The 22921-nt window shown below is 41.4% G+C and overlaps 1 protein-coding gene across 3 annotated transcripts in view; it reads left to right on the plus strand.

Moving 5' to 3' along the window:
* Rapgef4 (Rap guanine nucleotide exchange factor (GEF) 4) overlaps nt 1-21181 on the plus strand; it is a 270298-nt gene extending 249117 nt beyond the window's left edge. For all 3 annotated transcript variants that reach the window (XM_013030059.1, XM_013030041.1, XM_013030050.1), the window contains 5 exons: nt 1971-2021; nt 2762-2849; nt 3254-3318; nt 15537-15591; nt 19940-21181. In XM_013030059.1, the coding sequence (XP_012885513.1) occupies nt 1971-2021; nt 2762-2849; nt 3254-3318; nt 15537-15591; nt 19940-20067 (387 nt within the window). In that variant the 3' untranslated portion in view covers nt 20068-21181. The remainder of the gene's footprint in view (nt 1-1970; nt 2022-2761; nt 2850-3253; nt 3319-15536; nt 15592-19939) is intronic.
* Nucleotides 21182-22921: the final 1740 nt, after the last annotated feature.

A 22921-nucleotide genomic window follows, 5' to 3' on the forward strand; every position in this document is an offset into this window, starting at 1 on the left:
GAAATCCTTTTTTCTACTTCCCTCTTGAAACGATTTTCCTTCTCGGTCCCTCCTAAGTGTTTCCATTGTTTATAGGGCAGGTCTTCACAAGTCCTCTGTCTTGGGTTTCTCTTAAAATTCCAGGCAAATGCAGCACAGAGCAGCTCATCCCCTGAATATAGGAATGAGAGAATTGGTGAAGCCTGTGTGCCATGCAGCTGCCTCATCTTCCAGTGAGTGAAAGGACAGACGAAGCACTGCCAAGATATCGACGCAGTGAAGCCATTATGCAGTGTCCCTGTCTCACAGCCAGTCCAAGGCTCTGGGAATCTCGGGAGACCTGGGGCTCTCCTCGCATAGTCTGCTTTCCTCAACCTTCTCCTGCTGCTCATCTCCCCATAGAGTCCAAATGAGTTGTTAGGGGAAAAAAAATCACAAAAAGCCCACAGCCTCCTGGGAAATCAGGGAGGCCAAGGATAGGTACCATGTAATGGCAACCAAATAGTGAGACCATAGCAGTTAGGAAATAGTATCTGAGTCCCTGCAGGGAGGGTGCATCCAGCAATAGGACAGTGAATTGGCCAGTTAGTGGCAAGTGAAAGTAAACAGCGGGTTAGCTGGTCCTTCAGCCTCTCCAGAACAGGAGTGCTGTGAGTCTCTGATCTGAGCTTTTCTTTTCATCATGATATGATGCTAACCAGGGAACATTAACCTGCCATTAGGAAGCCTTTACTTTTAGAGGGGAAAATGATGGTGTAATTCTGTAAACAAAGCTTTCCTTCATAAGTATCTTTTTCTTTTTTGTGTCTATACTGGAGCTTGAACTCAGGGCCGGGCACTCTTCCACTTGAGCCACAGCTCCACTACTGGCTTGTTGGTGGTTAATTGGAGATAAGAATCTTATGTGATTTCTTTCCCTGGGCTGTCTTTGAACTGCAATCCTCAGATCTCAGCTTCTTTGAGTAACTAGGTTTACAGATGTGATCCACCAGCACCCAGCTTTCATGAATATCTTTTATTTGATGTATCTGTCCATATTTGCCAAGAACTTCCCCAAGGCTTTCTGTAGAGCTCCAACAAGCACCCTGGTGGCCTCATGAACAGTCTTAGAATGAACTTAAGAATCTTTGGGGCTCAGGACTTGCTCTTTCTTGTATCAGAATGGAAAGTCTATCAGATCTCTACTGAGCATCTGCTCAGTACTCGATGAAATACTGAGGAGATAGCAATAAAACAAAACTGATGAAAAGCAATGTTCTCACTGTAGTTCATGTTGTAAAGGATGGGAAAGAGTGAAATAGTCCCTAAAGTTCATTGAATCCTAATATTATCAGGTTTAAATGTCTGATCATGGCTGGAATCTAGTGGCTGATGCTTATAATGGTAGCTGTTTAGGAAACTGTGATTTAAGGATCAAGGTTCAAAGCCAGCCTGGGCAAGAAAGTTCATGTGACTCCTATCTCCAGTTAACCACCAAAAAGCCAAAAGTGGAGGTATAACTCAAGTGTTAGAACATCAGCCTTGAGTGAAAAGCTAAGGGACAGTGCTCAGGTCCTGAGTTTAAGCCCCTGAGTTAGCCTGGCATACATGCATATACACACACAGACACATGCACACACACATGCATGTGCGCACATACACAAATTCAGATTGTACAAATAAAAGAGTAAAGGTGGGGGGGCTGTGTCAAAGGTCCAGACAAATTAAAGTTTCTGGAATGCAATCCTGTTTATGAATCATTCAGCCAAGAAAATGTTATAAAAGCAATCATAGTTACTTTTGGTTCCACTAGATGAAGGCTTTTAAAAGGCAAGTTCTCTATGTTCTAGAATTTTATCCTAAAATGACAGGACAAGTTATGGTTCAGCCTGTCTCTAAGATGTTTGATTAAGAGCCAAAAGATATACCTGTCCCCTAGAAATGTTAACTCATGGCACATATCTAGCTTTTGAATCTGACATATGCGTGTGGCATTTTCATTTCATTAACAGAAACTGCCAAGCAAGTTCAAGAAGTTCTATGCAGAGTTTGAAAGTTTAATGGTAAGTGACAGTGGCTCTTTATGCTGTTCACTGCATTAATCCGATTTCTGATGAGCTGAATTGAAGTTCTCATTTTGGAAATTTTATCTGTCCTTGTATGACTTTAAGAAGTTTATGAGCCCTTTTAGTGCTGCTAAAACAAGCATGTCTGACTAATGAATGGCACCCACAGGAACTAACTTAAAGAGGACTTATGTCCCACATAAGGTCAATTTGTGTAACAAGAAAAGCAGCATAATGAAGTCCTTCCCAGGCTGACGATGGGCTAGAAGCTGTCCTTCTCCTGGCTTGCCAAAATTAGGTCTCCCCATTGGCTGGGAAGTGTTCACAGACCGGAAAGGAGTGAGTGGAACTTGCTGGAGAGATGGGATGGTTTCAGAAGGCAAGTCAGGACATCTGTATGGGGCAAGGTTTGGGAGGTGAGCTCACCTCCCAGGGAAGAGGCCAACAGCAGGGAAGAGGAATGTTGGTTGAGGTTTGCTTTATATTTCCTACTTGCTTCCAAATCAGTCTCTCTCCCCAGCCCCAGTCAGAAAACGTCCTTTTAAACCAGAATGGGACCCAAAAGCAAAATAGTAGCTTAACCATATGTAAAGTTGTTTTAGAAGATTAAATCCATTTATTTAACTGGAGCTATGTTGACTCCAAAACACCAGATTATCCCATAAAGAGACCATGTGTGTAAGATGGTAGTGTCTGTGTCACTTGTCACTGACCAGCTTCTCTTTGTCTCCCTCAAGGATCCTTCAAGAAACCACAGGGCGTACAGGCTAACAGCAGCTAAGCTGGATCCTCCTCTCATCCCATTCATGCCTCTGCTCATTAAAGGTAATCCTAAGAAAAGCACAGGCCCCGCAGATGGGGAGTTCTTGAGAGGCAAAGATGAACTACACCCTGGTCAGATTGAGCTCTTGGGATAGACATCTTCTGGTCACCTTTCTGCCCCGAGGACTTTCCAAGAGTTGGAAGATGGCTGGAAGAGTAGGAACTCATGATGTGGAAACCTTGTTAGTGAAGCAGAGGATTCAGTAAAATTTCAGTTTGAAATTTTACTAATCTCAGATAAAGTGATTTAGAAAGTTAAACACCTAACAATCAAGAGAATTATTATCAGCTTTTCTTCAGCAACAGTGTTATGCAAATCCACCTGCATAGTCTAATGGTGTGATTGTGCTTTCTTCCTCTGACATATTTCGGTTAGTGATTCGAATGTGGCTTTTATTTCTTTACAGATATGACATTTACTCATGAGGGGAACAAGACATTCATTGACAATCTAGTAAACTTTGAAAAAATGGTACGTACAATATTATAACCTTAACCCACCATGAGTTTTTTTTAAATAAAATCTGCATTTGTACTAATAAAGGAAATAATTTCCATATAGGCTTCCATGTTAAAAGGTAGTTACACATAAAGGAGTTTTGAAATATTTGGTTCAAATTGGCTACCAATTTAATTCTGTCAGTTCTCTTTTGTGAAATTGAATAGTATTTGTACTGTGACTCTTAGCAGCAGCAGCCTTTATGCTGGGTGTTTCCATCTCTGGCTGCCTGTTGCTAAAGAGTACAAATGTTCCGCGGTGACTTATGGATTGTGTTTTGTAAGGTTTGTGGAGCTAAAATGCCCCAGGATGCCTTTGAAATGTTGATCTGCCTAGCCTGATGTGTAGGTAAATGCAACTCTATAGCAGATCTTTATAATGATGCATTTAATCTAAATATGTATTGCTTATCCCAATCAAGTTCACTGAAGTTCAGAGAGGGAACTTTGGAAATCTCCATAACAAAACAAATTTCAAAACAAATGTAGATCTAACACGTATTCGTATTCCATAGTGTTCAGCTATAGTCCTATATTGCATTCTACCAACAAGATTTTTTTTTCAGGTGTTGTCTAATATAGGTACTTTAAAGTTCTTTTCCTTGACTTCCACAAAGCAGTGAAGCAAGTCAGGATGAGACCTTTCTTTAGCTACAGAATGGAAGTTAATGGAATAATATTCCATTGTCTCTGAATCCTTTGGATGGGAGTGAGTGTGTTTTATCGCCACATGGGTGAGCATTTGCCGGCCAGGTTGATTGTCAGTGTGGATGTGGCATTGTGGGAAGAACCCAGGCCTTCTGCACCAGGAGTCATGAAAGTCACCCCTTAGTGTCATCACTTTGGAGTTGTCTTTTAATGCCTTCTCTGTGCATTGAAATTGGGGATCATGCCTGCTCTTTCTTAGGCGCAAAAAGATGTGGAGAATAGACCAAGAGAGGGCTCCACACTAGCACAGGTTTATATGGGGGAAAGAGCTGCAGAGAGGAGCCTCCAGCCAGAGACTCACTCCTTGCTTACGTCTGAGGTATTTATAGTGGTCTGAAGGAACGCTAGTTGTCCCACGGGAGTTGGTATGAAAGTAACTTGATAGGACAAAGGTAACATGTGAAAAAGGTCACAGCTGGAGGTAGGAAAGAAGCCTCTGGGACAGGAGGGGAAGAGGGGTGCTGGGAGCATCTGCCCAAGGCCCTCCTTGACAGTAAATATTGGGTCTGATACCAGTCATATGAGTTCAGCCAGTCAAGGAGAGGGTAAGGGGAAGTGTTAAGGACACCTGGCCATTTGGACATACCAACCTGTCTCTGAGTTGATGATAGGTCCAAGACACACAGGTTTCCTATAAGTCCTGATGAACTGTGGAATTATTACAGCAAAACTGCCCTTCTAATTGTCTCTAATCAAGGTAGTATGTGTGAGTCTAGGAGAACGTGAGACACTGTAACAGTCCTGTAAGGTTACAGTCAGCATGTTGGCTTTGGAAAAGAGCTTAAGGTAAAGAAAGGAAGCACAGTTCTTGGCTGGGCACTTAGTTCCCATGTCTTAAGCTTCTTAGGAAATAGCGTGTATGTGTGCATGTGTACCCTGCTCCTGCTCCCCTCCCCGCCCCCCCGCACTCACAACACTTTACACTGGTGGGCAAGTCATTTCTCAATGATTTTCTTCCCCAACTCCCATACCAAGTGCAAGTTTGAACATCTCCATCTCTGTGGCAGTTAGAAGATTTTTTTTAATCAAAGAAAAAATTATTTGCCCCTACTTATTAGTCTGGAGAATTGAACAATTTCCCTGCATTCCACTCTGCCCACTTCCACCAAAAAGAAAAAAGAAAAAAAAAGACTTGTTTTTCTAAAATGAAGAGTTCAGCAAGCTGGGAGCCCATGGCTCACACCTATAATCCTAATTATTTAGGAGGCTGAGATCCAAGGATCGAGATTCAAAGCCAGCCTGGGCAGGAAAGTAGACTTTTTTTTTCCTTAACCAGCAAAAATCTGGGAGTGAAGCTATGGCTCAAGTGGTAGAGCTCGAGTTTTGAGCAAAAAAGCTCAGGGGCAGCAATTAGGCCCTAAATTCTAACCTCAGGACAGGCACCAAAAAGAACAGAAAAAGACAGAAAGAAAGACAGAAAGAAAGACAGACAGACAGAAAGAAAGAAAGAAAGAAGAAAGGAAGGAAAAGAGAAGAGAAGAAATCCGCAAATGGGTAAAATAGTTCCTGAATCAGAGAGAAAGAAAGATTGAGATGTTGCCAAGCCAGCTTGTTGAAGTATGAAATATATACTGATACAGTGAGGCAGATGTCAGAGTTTCCTAAATAGCTGATGGACTTTGGAACTTGGCATTCCCAAAGTTAACTAAGCAGAGCAAGCAAGGATGACAAAGTACAGAACCAGCCATGCTTAGACCTGTGTCCCAGCCACAAAGGAAAAGTCAAGATGGCTGGGGATGGGGGCTCCTCTTTTTCTGTGCTTGGTGTCCCATCCAAAGTGGGATTCTATGTCAAGCCTTGAGCAAATGGTCTGTGCCACCCTGTTCTCAGGGATTCCCCTTTAGTCTAGCAGCAGCTAAGTGATTAAGATAGCTCTCATATCTGATCCCCATGCAAAAAAAAAGGCAGATATTCTTTTATTCTTGCTCCAAGAATACAAACCCAAGTTAGTGATGGGCTGAGCTCCAGTGGTCATGGCAGCAGCACTATTCTGAGAAGCAGTCAGGGTTTCGCACTCCTCTCTTGCTGTTTCTTGTGGTCTGAGATAGAAGCCCACAGCATCCCCATTCTAGCTGCTGGGATTGGAGCTGAGAAGGCTGAGGCATGCTGCTTCTCATTGGGGATGGGGAAGAACTTGATCTTGCCACTCCCCTCCCATTTCAGTGGCTAGAAATGTAATCCCACGGGAGGATTACTTTGGATATCCCCACTAAAAACTAAGGATTTCTATTCATGTGAAAGAGGAGGGGGGGGAAACTAAAGATATTAAAAATACTGCTAGGCCTCTGCTCCAGCAACTTTATAAGTTTTCTTTCATTTGATAAATCATTCCATGAGAAGTATGTGATTTCAGAAATGTCTTTCCATGAGTTAGATGGTACAAGAAAATGAAATGTTTTTTTTTGAAGAAGAAGAAGAAGAGGAGGAGGAGGAGGAGGGGGAGGAGGAGAAGGAGGAGGAGGAGAGGAAGAAGAAGAGGAGGAGGAGGAGGAGGGAGGAGGAGGGGGAGGAGGAGGAGGAGGAGAGGAAGAAGAAGAGGAAGAAGGAGAAGAAGAGAAGAAGAAGAAGAAGAAAAAGAAGAAAAGAAGAAGAAGAAGAAGATGATGATGATGATGATTTGATTATGGTTTCTAAAACTGACTTCTATCAATCTGGCAGTGTTGCTAACTTTCCAACCTTTCCACTTCATAAACCACCCTGCCTCTGTCCCTTTATCATTGCCACAACTGCTGCTATCCCTGTGTGTCTTGGGAAAAGAAACCCTCTTGCTTTTCAGATTGATGTCACTGCCACTTTCCAATCATCCATCAGTTTGGACTAGGTGTGAGCAGAGCTGGCAGACAGTGTTGGGCTGCTAGGCTATGTCCCTGAAGGGCAGGGTGTTCCTGACAGTGGCAGAACTTACCAGGCCAGCCAGGAACACGGATGCCTTTTCTTGGTCGCAGTAGTGCAGTCACATCAAAGGACCAAAGCAACTCTTAAGTATTTTTATTTGGAATGCCTTCACCCTTGAGGAATAAAATGAGGATTAGTGAATTTGTTGCGTATTGGTTTTCAGGATTTATGGATGCACACAAAAGAAAATTCACATTCTGATCCTCATGTGGAAAAAAAAAAGAAGGCAGACATTCTTTCATTTGGGGGAACATAAAGGAATATTCAAACTTGTTTGAATAAAGCCCTTCATAGCTTTCTATGGCATGTATGAATATTTATAACACCGAGAAGGTAGACTGCAATGGATTAGAGGATAATATGCTGGCCGGCTGCCACTATCCCAGGCTGCATACAGCATGCCAATAGGCACAGTTAGCACTGTGTTAGGAAGTTGGTCTATTTCAGAAATCCCCATATTTAGGTATATTTATTTATAAGTATGACTTTGAAGTCATCATTTTATTTGGAATAAGCATAGGGCAAACTTTTAGATTTGTGGAAACTTTAAGAGAAGCTAATTCATTGAAGAAATTTTGGAATCCTTCTGTTTTTGTATCACTAAGTATGGCATTACATAATTAGCAACAATTAGGGGGTTTTGTGAGCCACAATAAGATTTCAAGATTCATGAGGAGAGCGCTGGACTTGGAATCTCAAGCTATGGTGAAAGTAGTAGTTGAGTCAAAATCTGGATGTTCAAATCCACTCAACTCCCAGACCTCACTAACCCAAAGGAAACCCTTAAAAGTTCGTTAAGAGTTTATCTCTTTATACAAATTTTACATACTAGGCTAAGTACAGGTTCTCCAACACGTGTGCTTTAAAAGCAATACAACACACAGAGTATCTAGGTGAAGGCTTTTACTATGAAATCTTCAAAGCACTCCTTGTCATTTGGGAGAATAAAAGCAGCCTAAAATAATAAAACGTGAACTAACAAAAATTACAAAACCCAGGTCATGAGAATAGTAGACATGTTCAAAGCAAAATGAAGAAAAGAGAACTTTATGTAAAAGTATCAACAGAAAATAAAAACATGCTACATGCCATAACATGAGTCTAGAGCTGTTGTAAGACCCTGCCCAACCTCATCTCACACTTTGTGTTCTCTGGTCCAGAGACCAGGCAAGATCAGCCTTCCTTCTTTTCCTTCTTCCTTCCTTGCATGTTACCTTTGCCTGAAATTTCCTCTCCCATCTTTACCTGTCTGGCTTCTTTTCATGGTGCAGGCTGGTCCTCCTGAGCACTCTTCTGAGAGGTCTTCCGTGACCTCCCTCCTAGCATTACTCATACCAGTGCTGTCTACCCTAATCGTGCCCAGTCAAAAATGATTTCTGACTTGCTTCATCTCTGTCTTGCCCACTGATATTTCTTCAACATGCATAATTATGATTGGCATGTTGTAAGTATGCAAAATAATTTGGTTTGAACTCAGGTCCTCATGCCTACTTAGCTTTGTTAGCTTGGTTGGCACTCTACCACTTGAGCCATAACTCATGCTAGCTTTTTGCCAGTTAATTGGAAGCTAGAGTCTTGTGAACCTTTCTACCTGGGCTGGCTTTATACTGTGATCCTGTAGACCTCAGCTTACTGAGTAGCTAGGATTACAGTCATGAGCCACCAGTATCCAACAAGCAATGGTTCTTAAATAAAAGAATAATTATATTTCAGTCATGAACGTGGTACTAAAACACCTTCAAAGGATTTTATGTAACCATAATTAAATCTAAATTATTTTTTGTCAGAAAACCTGGTCATCCAGCACTTTTCATAACTGTACTTGACGTGATTCTCCCTTCACTTTTGTTCCTTTAGTTCTGGGTTGTTTTTGTTGTTGTTATTGATTTGTTGTTTTTTTTTTTTTGCTCCCTCCCTTCCTTCCTGTGGCACTGGCTCTCCTATCCTGTCCTCAGGATAGGAGACAGGATAGGTACCTGTGAATGCACCTGAGCTGCCATGTCCTGTAGCTATCATAAGTGATAGACCATGAGCATCATGTGTGGTACACATGTGCATACGTGTCTGTATGTCATATACCCCTTGGATAGTAAAGATTCACAGCCGGAGGCAAAGGAGTATTGGTAACTTCTCTTCCTCTTCCTCCTTCATCATCTGCTTTATTTTTTTTGGTAGTATTGGGGGTTGAACTTAGGGCATCTCATCTGCTAGGCAGGTTTTCAACCATTTGAGCCATGGCCCCAGCCTTTATGTTTCTTCTTCAATGATGCCTGCACGAAAGTTAGTTCAGCTCTGTTTATCTCTGGTCTCCATTGTGTACATCCATCTGGTTGCTTTCCCAGACATTCTTTCTAGAAAAGAGACTATATGTTTCTGTATCATTTTGTGGGAAGAAAAATTATTGTCTTGAATATGTGAAAGTCTGGGTAAAGTTATACAATATTTCAGGAGGGCATTTACTCATGACAAGCAAGAAATAATTGACAAAGGTTATGTATTCAGTAGGTATAGAGGTGGGAGGGAGAGTCAAATCAGTAGGAGTGAGAAAGGAAAGAATGAAAAGGCAATCTGGTAAACATTAGGAACAAGAATAAGCCAGGTGTGTCAGCACTCAGGAGGCTGAGCTACATAGCAAGACTGTGTCTACAAAAAAAAAAAATTGAATATAAAATAAACTAAAAAGAGAAAGAGCCAGGCACCCAGTGGCTCACTCCTGTAATCCTAGCTACTCAGGAGGCTGAGATCTGAGGATTGCAGTTCAAAGCCAGCCCAGGCAGGAAAGTCCAAGAGACTCTTATCTCCAGTTAACTATAGGAAAACCAGAATTGGTACTTGGCTAGCTTTGAGTGGGACAGCGCACAGGCCCTGACTTCTTCAAGCCCCATGACCAAAAAAAAGGATTTTAAAAGGGCAACAGAGGGAATCCCCCCAAAAAACTTTGGGAGGCAGTTAGGAAAGACCTGAAGTCCAAAAGTAGCTCTTCTAAGGGGCAACTGAGCAAGATGCCTTTAACACATGATATGCATAAGTTGATGTGTTAAACTGCTTTGTTTAACTATTTGAAGAAAACAATAAGGAAATAAACATAAAAAAAAAGGCAACTTCTCCAAGCCGTGGGGCCAAATAACCAAAGCCTAGAGAGGGCAGAGTGGGGGATCTGGGAGCGTTAACAGAGTCAGGCAGCATTGCCTGTAGGGCTGCTGGTCTGAACTTGAACACTAGACACAAACCTGTACCTCCTCAGCAACAGGCAGGGAAGGGGGACAAGAGTCAATATGGGGGTGGGGAGGGAAGAGTCAATATGGGATTGGCTAGAAAGGCTGGAGATGTCAAGGCCAGCCTGCTTCCACCGGGCTGTGGCTCAGGAAGGTAAAGAGATGAAGCCTGGGCCACAAAGGCTGAGTTGGGCCTGTGAGAACAGGCCCTGCTTACTTCATTGGACCCAAGGACCCAAGTATAATTGCCTGTGTGAGAGCAGGAGGGCTGTGTGTGTTTGGGAATGTTACCTTGGGGCAGGGCCTTTGTATTGGTCTCTCAGTGCCTCAGGCCTCATGAAGGACATTCGCTTCCAAGTGGCTTTCTCTTTAGCTATAAGGAAAAACAAAGGCATGACTGTGGTTACACAGTCCATCACTCACAATCCCCCGTTCGGGGAATTCACCAGCTTTCAGTTGGTCCCATCTCTGAGCCCTGCAGGTCATAAACTATCAGAAGTTACATTTGGAAAACAAGCTCTGATCCCCATGCTCAGAATTAGTTCAGAGCAAAGTCAGTCCAGATGGGGGTTGGGGTTCAATTTATCCACTTCACTGACTTGGAACACCTTCTAAGGGAGCTTGTCCTCCTTGTTTTTAACTTTGGATTACCACTTGCTGTCGTAATGAGTCAGTAGCTAATGGGAGTGTGTCATAATCCACAAGTTTGCTGGGCTGGGAAGGAAAAAAAAAAAAAGAAAAATGAGCAGCTCTGATTTGGAGTAATCAGGCATTTCCCCCATGGCCTGGCATGCCAGAGTTACCTGGCCAGTTCCAGGCAGGCCAACCTGCTCTGGCAAGACTGCCCAGCTTAGGGTGTCATTTTGGGCTCCAGTCCATTATGCTAGTTGGATAATGAAGCCAGTGTCTTTATAAACCTTTTTAGGCTACCTTGACTGAGAACAAATAAATGTGCCACCGAAGATAACAGGTGTGGCTAAAGTCTTCCCAAATGTAGAGAGGGGAATGATGCAGTCATAAAATTCAATGCATATCCCATGGAGGCCTTGGGTTGGGAGGGATGGAAGAGAATGACAGTGGTGGATCAAGGAGCATTGTATTCATCAACTGATCTGTGGAATGGTAACTCCTTGGTGCAAATACTTACAGATAATAAAAATATAATTGAAAAAATAAGGACTAGGTAGATTTTTGTGAAGATAAATGGAAAATTCACAAAATCATCTGCACATTGATAGAGCAGGTAGCTGTATATAAAAGCAGCTTGATGAACCAGGCTGCAAGGTCTTATTCACAACGAGTTCAACAGATGTCAGTAACATTAGATGTGTAACTTCAGCTAGGTCAAGAAGAGAAAGAAGATAATCTCTCTGTACTGAAGTCTCATAGTAGAGATTATCCAGAAGAGAGCCCAACCTGTCTTATGAAGAATTGTTGAATAAATTGGGAGTATTTAGACTAAATAAGAAAGGATAGAACCATGCACCAGTGGCTCACGCCTGTAATCCTAGCTACTCAGGAGGCTACGATCTGAAGATCGAGACTCAAAGGCAGCCCAGGCAGGAAAGTCCATGAGACTCTTATCTCCAATTAACCACCAGAAATCCTAAGTGACACTGTGGCTCAAGTGATAGAGCATTAGCCTTGGGCTGAAGAGCTGAAGCCCAGAGTTCAAGCCCCATGACCAATAAAAGAAAGAGAGAGAGAGAGAGAAAGAGAAAGAAAAGAGAGTAGAGTAGGAGGATCTTCATAATACTTGTCTTCATAATAGTTGTCTTCAATTATTTGAAGAACTGCCTCTTAAAAGAAGCCAAATGCGTTTGTTTATGGCTTCCCAGAGCACAGAACTAGTAGAAAGTGTTCCTTTACTTTTACACAAAACAATAAAAAAATGCAATAATTAGAAATGCCTATATTGGACACAGGTAGTTCACACCTATAATCCTAGCTACTCAGGAGGCTAAAACTTGAGGATCACCGTTCAAAGTTGGCTGTGGCAAAAAAAAAAAAAAAAATGTGTTAGATTCTTATCTCCTATTCACCAACAACAACAACAAAAAAAACCAGAAGTAAAGGTGTGGCTCAAGTTATAGAATGCTGACCAGTCTTGAATAAAAATCTAAGCCAGAATGTGAGGCCCTAAGTTGAAGCCCCAGTACCAGTGTGCACGTGCGCACGCACGCACACACACACACACACACACACACACACACACACACACACACGACTATAAATAAAAGGAACTGGTCTTGGATTTATGTAATGTGTTCCATTGGCAAACACAGTCACTCAGTGAGAAACCACAGGCTGGAGGTGGTTTGAGATAATAGGAGAAGTCTCAGTAGCATGTTAGGTATTGCATGGGTCAGTGAGTACACGAGAGCATGGAGTTAACAGAACAGGTTAACCCTTCTCTGGCCTCTGCATTAGCCAGCAGTGCCACTGGCGTTCATACATCATTACTGTAGGTTCACACCATTAAACACTATTGTCTGGACCTCACAAAGGAAAAGAATGGGCCTTCCTTATAAAGCCAAATCTGGATTTTAAAGTTAAACTGAAGTTATCTTGGAGTACAATTAAAAAGGATCCGTCAAAATTAAAACCATTGTTAAAATTAATCAAAGATTTAGAAAGGTAGAATGAACTTCAGAGCTGGAAATTACTGATTTAGACAATTGTTCTCACATTTTCAACTACATAATGAGCTAAAAATTATGAAGCCTCTGGAGTATGCTGTAAAGAGTAGTCAAACACTGAAGTCAGAAGGAAATGTTTTAGCTTTCAAAACTAAAAAGCAGAACAATTACTCCCTACAAAATGGTATAGGAAGAGGTTTCTGACCCCTGCTAATTGTTTTATTATTCTTCAGAGGGACAAACTGGCAGCATTTCCCAGGGTTTTCGGTAATTATACTCCATTCAATATCTGAAGAATTACAATAATTCTATGCGGAATATACTTGTGCCCTTCCCAGGCAAAGCCTTTAGAGAAGTGAAAAAACAACTTAAAGTAAATTAGCAGGAAAATTATCATAGTTACTGTTTATTTCAGGGCTCCCTATATCAGAGGCTAATTATACATTGTATACTACATTTTCTTGGAAGTATTAGTGATACATTTCTCATGCGATCAACAGATAGTGCTGGTTTTTAGGATACTTTATGAAAGCAAAGAACCAACTTTTCTCATCACCTCTATGTGTATGAAGAATCAGCTGATGCGATGCATACCATGTCGCCTCCTGTCTGCCAGTGTCCTCAAAGCAGTGGTATCCAGTGAAGGGTTTATGATGTACATTTGTTATGTGTATGTGGAGTTCCCAGGCCTGACTCCTCCAAGATAGATAGATAGATAGATAGATAGACAGACAGACAGACAGACAGATGGAAGGATAGGAGATATAGGTATATAGATGTAGTGCTAGTCCTGGACTTGAACTCAGGGTCTGAGTACGGTCCTTGAGCTTTTTGTGCTCCAGGCTAGCACTCTGTCACTTGAGCCACAGCACCCCTTCTGGCTTTTTTAGTGTTTAATTGAAGATGAAAGTCTCATGGACTTTCCTGCAGGGGCTGGCTTCAATGAGTGATCCTCAGATCTGGGCCTCCTGTGTAACTAGGATTACAGACTGAGCCACGGCCACTCACTTTTCTATGATATTTTTAAATGTTATTCATGATTTCCTCAAAGACATTTTCTTTTCTTTCTTTCGATGTATTTGTTTACATTTTGGTATTAAGCTTGAACTCTGGGGTTGGGTGCTGTCCTTTAGCTTTTTTGCTCAAGGTTAGTGCTTTACCAGTGAACCACATCCTTCACTTCCAGAATTTTGCTGGTTAATTGAAGATAAGAGTCTTGTGGACTTTTCTGCTTAGGCTGGCTTTGAATTGTGATCCTCAGATCTCAACCTCTGAAGTAGCTAGGATTACTAAAGGTATGAGCCTCCAGTACTAGTAACTACCTTATACTTTGGTAAGTCAGGGGTATATGAAAGAGGAAAGCAAGACTGGATTAGCTCCTCAGAAGTGGGAGGAGTCTTTTTCCTGAGGCTCATTAGCTATCGCTCATGATAGGATTAATCCATCATTTCTACAGGCTTTTTTCCTTTAGAGTCTGAGGAGCAGAGATATCCTGAAACCTAGGCAGGAACTGAGGGACCCAGAATACTGTGAGCAAGAACCACACATCCTAGTTACAGAATGGGACAGAGGTCTCACCCATTTTCCTCAGGAACCAGGGATCTTGGTTTCTGTTCTTTGAGCTTTTTCTCTCTCCTTTTGCTTTTTTAATTGAGCTTAACACAAAAGATCACCTTTTAGTCATTATTGTAACTAAAAATTTACACAGAAATGAAGATCACTTAATGGCAAAATTGACAATCAACTCAGTTATGATCTATTTGATGGAATCCATCTTCATGTAAAATTTTTTAAATGCTAATGTCATGGAAAACAGTCATAATATAATAATGCAGTGGGAAAATTTCAAACCAAAAACAAATATGTGTATTTTATGCATATTACAATATAGAATCATGCTTTGTTATTTTTTAATTAAGTTTTTATTGTGAAAATATGTACAAAGGGATTACAGTTACATGAACAAGGTAAGGTAAGGAGTATATTTCTTTATTTTTAATAGAGGTTTATATACAAATATAATATCAGAATGAAGCATACCAAACTATCAATGAGTTTTCTCTCTGAAATGATACTCGAAGTGGTTTTTTCCTTTGCTCTAGCATTTTCTGTGTACACTTTAGTGTTGTAATTAGAAAGGAAGTAAAAGGAAAGAAGGAAAATAATTATGATTAATAGTAAATCATATACTTGCTGGAAGACTGAAGAAGTTGGCAATGCATGGTGGGATAGCATAACCTTACAGAGAGACTATGTGACTTACTATTCAGTCAGTGTAATCAAACACCTCATTATCCAGTCCTGTTTAACACTAAGAAATCTGAAAAACCAGCCTTTCTGCAAATCTAAAATCACTACCAATTCTCTTCCAAATTGTGTTATCCTCAAGAAAGAATGGTGCAAACTATTTCTAAGTGTGAAAGTAAAGTGTCACAAATGCTTTTTCCCCCTTCATAGAGAACTAGCAAACAATGAAACCAGAGCTATGCCATTAATAAATATCCCTTACCTAAAAATGTCTTGTGCGTGTGCATGTGAACACGAGCACCCCTTTAAAATCATTAAGCAGGTTATACATCAGCCAGCTGCCTCCCGTAGTCAAGTCTCAGAACATGCTGTTTCTTGTGGCTCTAAGTATTGCAGGAATAAATAATGGTTTGTTTTCCTTTTTTGGATTATACACTAAGCTGACTTGCATTTGTGTCTTTTTCTTTCTTTCTTTTGATTCCTTGTAGCGCATGATTGCCAATTCTGCCAGAACAGTGAGGTACTACAGGAGCCAACCCTTCAGTAAGTTCAATGCCGCTGCTTTCTGCGGGGGCAATCTCGGTGATTAAGTCCTTTTTAATGAGACCATGGAGACACTCTAGCAGTCTGGACAGCATCTGATTATATCAGAGGCCATGATTTAGGACCATGATTTCTATGCAGTAGAATAGGGCAGTGGCTTAAGCGTAGTTGGTTTGAGGATTTTTGTTTTGCTGTTGTAAAATCAGAGAAAAATATTTACCTTGTTGTAAAAAACTAGACAATAACCATTTTAATGAATGGATTTAAAGAGAATTAATTTGCTCCTTCCAGAGCAGCTAGAAACAAGTAGGGCACCATGACCAAGTGACCTGGCCTCCAACCACCTCCCTGTGTGACTCACAGCTTAATGTTGAGCAACTCCTAGCAGTCCTGGTTGACTCAGGGCTGCCGTTGATAAGCTGGGAAAGATAACATTTATTATCTCTGGGAGTACATTTATGTAGGTAAGTCTCATAGCAGGATTTTATATTTATTTCTAGTCTAGGGAATTTGAGGTACTTGTTTAAAATCTGAACATTTGTCACAAGAATTGATTCAAGGCTTCAATGTGTATGAAAGCACTGCTACTATTAAGTTGCTATTTCAGTCTGTTTGGGGTTGTTAGATCATAAGACTAGATAGTCATTCCGGCAGTATGGTCTCTTCTACACCAAGACTTGGCACCTTTGGCTCCCACAATCCATTTGGGGACTGAGGAAGTGGGCCCTATGAAGTTCTTTGCTAAAGTCATTTAAAGAATATCAGCTCCTTAACGTAATGACATGGACATAATGGTGCAACTCCTATACCATTCCCTCCAGAAAGCCCAATACCCAAAAACAAAAAAGCCTTTGTTTTAGTAGAGTGATTTGCTGTGTGTACTGGAGGACTGACTTAATTTAAGCCAGAGTTTGCTCACATGGATACAAAAACTACTAAATACTCATTTAGCAAAATTTAGGGAACATAACCTCAATTTGGTAAGCACATAGAGCTTTAAAAAGTTCATTCCAGCCGGGTGCTGGTGGCTCACGCCTGTAATCCTAGCTACTCAGGAGGCTGAGATCTGAGGATCGTGGTTCAAAGCCAGCCCGGGCAGGGGAGACTGTGAGACTCCTATCTCCAATAAACCACCAGAAAACCGGAAGTGGTGCTGTAGCTCAAGTGGTAGAGCACTCGCCTTGAGCTGAAGAGCTGAGGGACAGTGCCCAGGCCCAGAGTTCAAGCCCCACGACCGACAAAAAAAAGAAAAAGTTCATTCCAGCCTGATGCTGGTGGCTCATGCCTGTAATCCTAGCTTCTCAGGAAGCTGAGATCTGAGGATCACAGTTCGAAGCCAGCCTGAGCATGGAAGTTTGTGAGACTCTTATCTCCAATAAACTACTCAAAAAAGCTGGAAGTGTCACTGTGGCTTAAGTGGTAGAGCACTAGCCTTGAACAAACGAAGCTCAGGGGTAGAACCCAGACTCTGAGTTCAAGCCCTGGGACTGGCCAAAAAAAAAAAAAAGAAAATTTAATTTCTCAGCTGGGCACTGGTGGCTCATGCCTGTAATCCTAGCTACTCAGGAAGATGGACTCTTCACCATCAAAAAGCTGGAAGAGGAAAGGCCGGGCGCTGGTGGCTCACACCTGTCATCCTAGCTTCTCAAGAGACTGAGATCTGAGGATCGCGGTTCAAAGCCAACCAGGGCAGGAAAGTCTGTGAGACTCTTATCTCCAATTAACTACCAGAAGACCAGAAGTGGCGCTGTGGCTCAGAGTATTTGCCTTGAGCTGAAGAGCTGAGGGACAGTGCCCAGGCCCAGAGTTCAAGCCCCATGACCAACAACAACAACAACAACAAAAGCTGGAAGTGGAGCTGTGGCTTCGGTGTTAGAGCACTAGCCATTAGTACAAAAGTCCAGGGACCCTGCCCAGGACCTGAGATTATACCCTAGGACTAAAATGAAACCAACAACAACAAAAGTTAATTTCAATGATCCTGGCATTAGAAGCATCGTGCCTATGAGGATTCCATCAGATTTAAAATATCTATAATTGTTTGCAGTCCTCACTATGTGCTTAAAGGCATGGTCATAAAACAGTGGAACAAGTGAAAATGAACATGGATACGAGGTAGCAGTTACATTAAGAGTTCATAAATCTAGAATCCATGGTCCTTCAGGGGTGTCTGCCTAAGACATTCTTGAAATTGTATGCACAATCTTGTGTCTTTGAGAGGGTTGGTCCTTGAGAAGGTTTTCCATGAGGTTCAAGAATCAATGAAGGGGCTGGGAAGGTGGCTCACTGGTAGAGTGCTTGCCTTGCATGCATGAGGCCCTGGGTTCGATTCCTCAGTACCACTAAGCAGAAAAAGCCAGAAGTGGCACTGTGGCTCAAGTGGTAGAGCACTAGCCTTGAGCTGAAGAGCTCAGGGACAGTGCCTAGGCCCAGAGTTCAGGCCCCACGACTGACAAAAAAAAAAAATCAATGAAGAACCAGAATAAAATGCCATTTGTTTTATGAGCCTCTTTGGCAACAAATACTTGACTAGTATAGTATATAGTAGGTCATGTCTATAATACCAGCTGCTCAGAAGGCAGAGTGAAGTTCATGGTCCCAGGCCAGCCCAGGCAGAAAGTTGGTGAGCCACCCCATCTCAAATATTATGGACATGATGGCACACATCCATGATCCCAGTTAGGCAGGAGGCATAGATAGGAGTACAATTTGAGGTCAGCCCCAGACAAAGACAAAAAAACTGTACCTGAAAAATAATGGAATCAGAATTGCTGGCTGAGTGGCTCGAATGTAGTGCCTGAGTGGCAAGTGTAAGACTCTGAGTTCAAACCCCAGCAATGAAAAAAAAAATTACACTCGATCATATGTTCATGGAGAGAAGTGAGAAGGATATATTTTCAATCCCTATTGCATTTGTTGAAGTTATCAGTTAACTGCTGGTAAACAACAGCTGCTCAGCTCTGAAGTCAACAATCTATAGATAAAGCTATAGGAATAGATTCGTAAACATTGTGGGAATATGTACAATGTAATTACAGGATATTGTACATGTAGAGTACACTGCCAGTGTAAGGCGGAGGAAATTGGGCACAGTGTGTTCGGCAGTTTACTATGCTATTATTTCTATGTGATAATTATACTGATGAGTTTCTTCTCACAGTGATAGGAGCCTTTATACCACCACCACCACCACCACCACCACCCCACACACTTTGGGCGATCAGACCTGCCACTGCAGCCTCCACTCCTATGCAGATGGCATTCTGATGATCTTGGGGCAGGCAGGTGGCTCTACAGGGACAACTGGACTCCAGGGAGCTCTGTTCTGTGGCACAGGAGTCCATACTCTAGCTTGTTCACTCCCAGGGCCAACTAAATTTGAGGCCTCACATTAGAGATCCTTCAGGACAGAGGTGGCTGTGACCCACAGCTGATGTGTTAGGTTTAAACTAAGATTATTTTTCTTTCCTTTTATTTTAAAATTAGGAGAATTCGCAGGGAAGAAATTCAGGTGTCCTATTTCTTAAAGGAAAAAAAAACAAATAAAAACGAAGATCTGGGCATGACTCCTGTGTGACTTCCAGGGCCTGCATTTTTATCTGGCCCTCCTTGTCCTTACATATTGCCTACATAGGCTAGGGCATTACATTTCCTTGCAGCCTGGTGTGAGTGACATGGGTTCAACCTCGCTGATAGCCCAGGTGCTCTCACTGCTGGGTTGTGGACCTGAATAGAACTGTAACTGGGCTTTCAGAGCAAGTAGCATGGGAGAATGGAAGTTGAAAGTCTAACTTCAGCCACGGAGGAGTTGTTAATTTTGTCCTTTTTTTCCCTTGTGCTGGTCCTGGGGCTTGACCTTAGGGCCTGAGTGTTGTCCCCAAACTTTTGTGATTAATGCTAAAGTTCTACCACTTGCCACAGCTCCACTTCCAGCTTTCGTGCATTGCTAATGAAACAGGGTCTTTTGACATAAGTCCTTATCTGGATCAAAGATGCTGGAGACTCAGAGTGTGAGACCAGAGGTGGGCTGGTAAGAGGAAATAATTTTCATCTGTCACCAGGGACCATCAGACAAATGCTTCCCTTTTTATTTGGTGTCTTCCTACCTTCCTCTCCTCCCCAATGAGCAATGCAAAGGGATGACTCCAGGAAAGAAAAGTTGGAGGGCAGAAGGGAGACGATGGAGCAATCAGGAAGAAGCATTTCCGTGCTTGTGGTATGCTGAAAGGTCTTGATGGAACCCAGAAATTGGTGATAAATGTATTTCCCCATTGCCAAAGGGAGAAACAAATCTGGGTCTTATATACATAGATTATGCAATGCCAATTTTGCTCTCTTCTTTCAACAGATCTTGATGCAGCTCAAGCTAATAAGAACCATCAGGATGTCCGGAGTTATGTGCGGCAATTAAGTGTGATTGACAACCAGAGAACTTTATCACAGATGTCACACAGATTAGAGCCTCGAAGGCCATAGACATCTAAAGTGCCCAGGGCAATGGTTTGTCTCCAGTCCACAATCTTTCAAAAATGCCATTCCTGCTACTGTTGAATGTATTGCCACTAGAGAGATCGACAAAGCAAGCAAAAAACACATCCTGAGACACCTCAGGGCTGCATTCAGCTTACCACCTACATGACGAGAAAGGAAATGATTTGACTTGCATAAAGCTGACACACTCTAGTTTAGGAATTCCCCCGTTGGTAGTCGCCCTGTTTCATTTCCAGTTGTGCCATCTTCACAAGGCCCCCCAGGAGAGCTTGGTTACACGTGCCACTGTCGAGAAATATCACCAAGAGTGTTTACCTGATCTAACTTGCTATGAATGTGATTGATCTAGAGACATCAGTGGTGAGAGGGCTTCCTAATTTTTAACTCAATATCTTGATTTGGAGCTTGGAGTTGGGGAGGCATTGAGGAACTGCAGAAGTTCACATGCAAGGTTGTATTTTTCTATCTCATCGCCGTATCACTGAAGGAATAGAATCTACCATATTGCTATAAAACACTTAGGCTCATCTGTGTAACCGAGGAAGGACTGGTCTGTAACTTCTGAATGATGTATCCAATGATATTTGTTTACAGTATAACTTCTAAAAAATGTATACATCAGGATTCCATACACAAAAATTCTGCTGAAAAACACCAAGGTTCTTAAAGTTGCCAGTGTTAAGAAAGATGGAAAATAACAATTCAGAAGAGCACAAAACATACAAAACCTTTTTCAAAATTGAAATATTTTCCTGGGCATTAAAAACCTTTCAGCTATAAATGTATTGTTACTGATTTTAAAAAATCATATTTTCTGGACTTAAATGTTATTACAAATATTTTAATTTTCAATGATTGTTTTGCACTTTCAAATAGATTGTAAATAGTTCATTCAATCAAGGATATAGAGTTATTTATTTGCTACATAGTAGATATTGTGCCAAATATTTCTTTTTTTAATTTATTTAGTATGTAACTTTGGAGTACCTTTTTTTGTTTTCACAATTAGACTACATTTAATGTGTAGGAATTGTATGTATGTATATCTTCTGTAAATAACAGCTAGTATCTTCATTAAATATACTTGTTAACAAGAAAAGGTTGTGTTGTTTTCAATTCCTCTAATACAGGAGACTATAACCATTTAAGAATGATAGGGTTCTAATTTTTTTCTTCATTTTTGGGGGTGAGTGTTGGGGATTAAACACTCAGGGCCTCTTGCATTCTCTGCCACTGTGCTGCAACTGTAGCCTGGATTTGTTTTTAACAGTACCATGGATTGAACTCAAGCCTCACACTGGCCAGGCAGCTGCTCTACCACTTCATCCAGCCCCCTTTTTCCCTGGTTATTTTCAAGGTAGGGTATCACTTTATTCCCCAGGCCAGCCTGAGTTTGGCCCACCTACTTGTGTTTTCTTACATTCCTGGAGATAGGTGTGACTCACTGTGCCATTATGATTGGTGGACATTTCACTACAGTATCACTCACCTGCAGTCACACTGTATATTTGAGGTCATTTATAAAGTTGATAAATAGAGCTGCTCACCCAAGAAATGTCTTTGCTCTTATTTACCTCTCCTTCCTTTCTTCCTTCCCTCCTTTCCTCCTTCCTTCCTTCTTTTTTTTTTTTTTTGTAGGACCTGGGGCTTGAACTCTGAGCCTGGACACTTGAGCCACAGCACCATTTCCGGTTTTCTGGTGGTTAATTGGAGATAAGAGTCTCACAGACTTTCCTGCCCAGGCTGGCTTTGAACCACAAAATCCTCAGATCTCAGCCTCCTGAGTAGCTAGGATGACAGGCATGAGCCACCAGTGCCCGGCCTTCTTCCGACCTTTCTTAAAATCTAGCATTCTACATACACAAGCACCTTTCCCCAGTTCCATGGTGACTGACACAATCTTAATTTTGTTTCAATGGTATTAAAAATTAAGAATACTCTCCCATGTATATTCCCCTTGGTCTTCCAAATGAGAATAGTGATTACTCATATAATAAAGATAATAGATTTTAATTATGTCTGCCATCTATGAAAATGCATTCATCTCCTTTATTCAAGGTAGTAGTGGTGAAGTAAAAGAATTCATACTAAAAATGTAGAGTAGCCAAGCAATCCTTCCTGAGGCAGGAGATGCAGTTAATAGTTTTAAACTTGCAAACAAGCCAAAAGAAAATGAGATGCCTAACAGGATCACAAGAAAGATAATGAGATTTGCTGAAAGACAGGAAAAAGAAGAAAGAGTGTTGTTGCCCACAGAGCCTGTAGAAAATTATACATTTGAGTGTTTAACATACCCACTCAAGGTCACTTGCATAGTGAATAGGAGCCACGCTTTTCCAGTGAGTTTTGAATACCACAGAGGTTAAATACACTTCTCTGTTCATGGCATTTCCTCTCAAGATATGACCAGATCAATGACTACCAATGTGAAAAAAAATTAAAAGAAGTGTCATTCCAGTTTCAAATTGCTCTTCTAATAACAAAAAAATCAGTCCAAAATATGCAGCATAGTAAAATGAACCCTTGAATAGCATTCCTTTTGCTGCCAATCTAAAACATTACATCTCTTGCATCCAGGTAATCTTAAGTTGTCCTACATAAAAGAGAGAAATATTGGGTGAGTAAATCCCGGCATTCTTATAAGCAGGAGAAAACATTTAACTCAGGTATTGTAAATCATTTTTCTATACATTTATTCATTTGTTCATTCATTAGCAAGTGATCATGGTGTGTTATAATATGGATCTTGAATGTTCTACAAAGGCTTCATCCCCAGCCCAGGGTATTATGGGAATTATAGGATCTTTGGAGAAAGGAGATTGCAGTGGGAGGTAGTTAG

This window comes from Dipodomys ordii, unplaced genomic scaffold (genome assembly GCF_000151885.1).
Source record: "Dipodomys ordii isolate 6190 unplaced genomic scaffold, Dord_2.0 Scaffold5, whole genome shotgun sequence".
Classification (NCBI taxonomy): Eukaryota; Metazoa; Chordata; class Mammalia; order Rodentia; family Heteromyidae; genus Dipodomys; species Dipodomys ordii.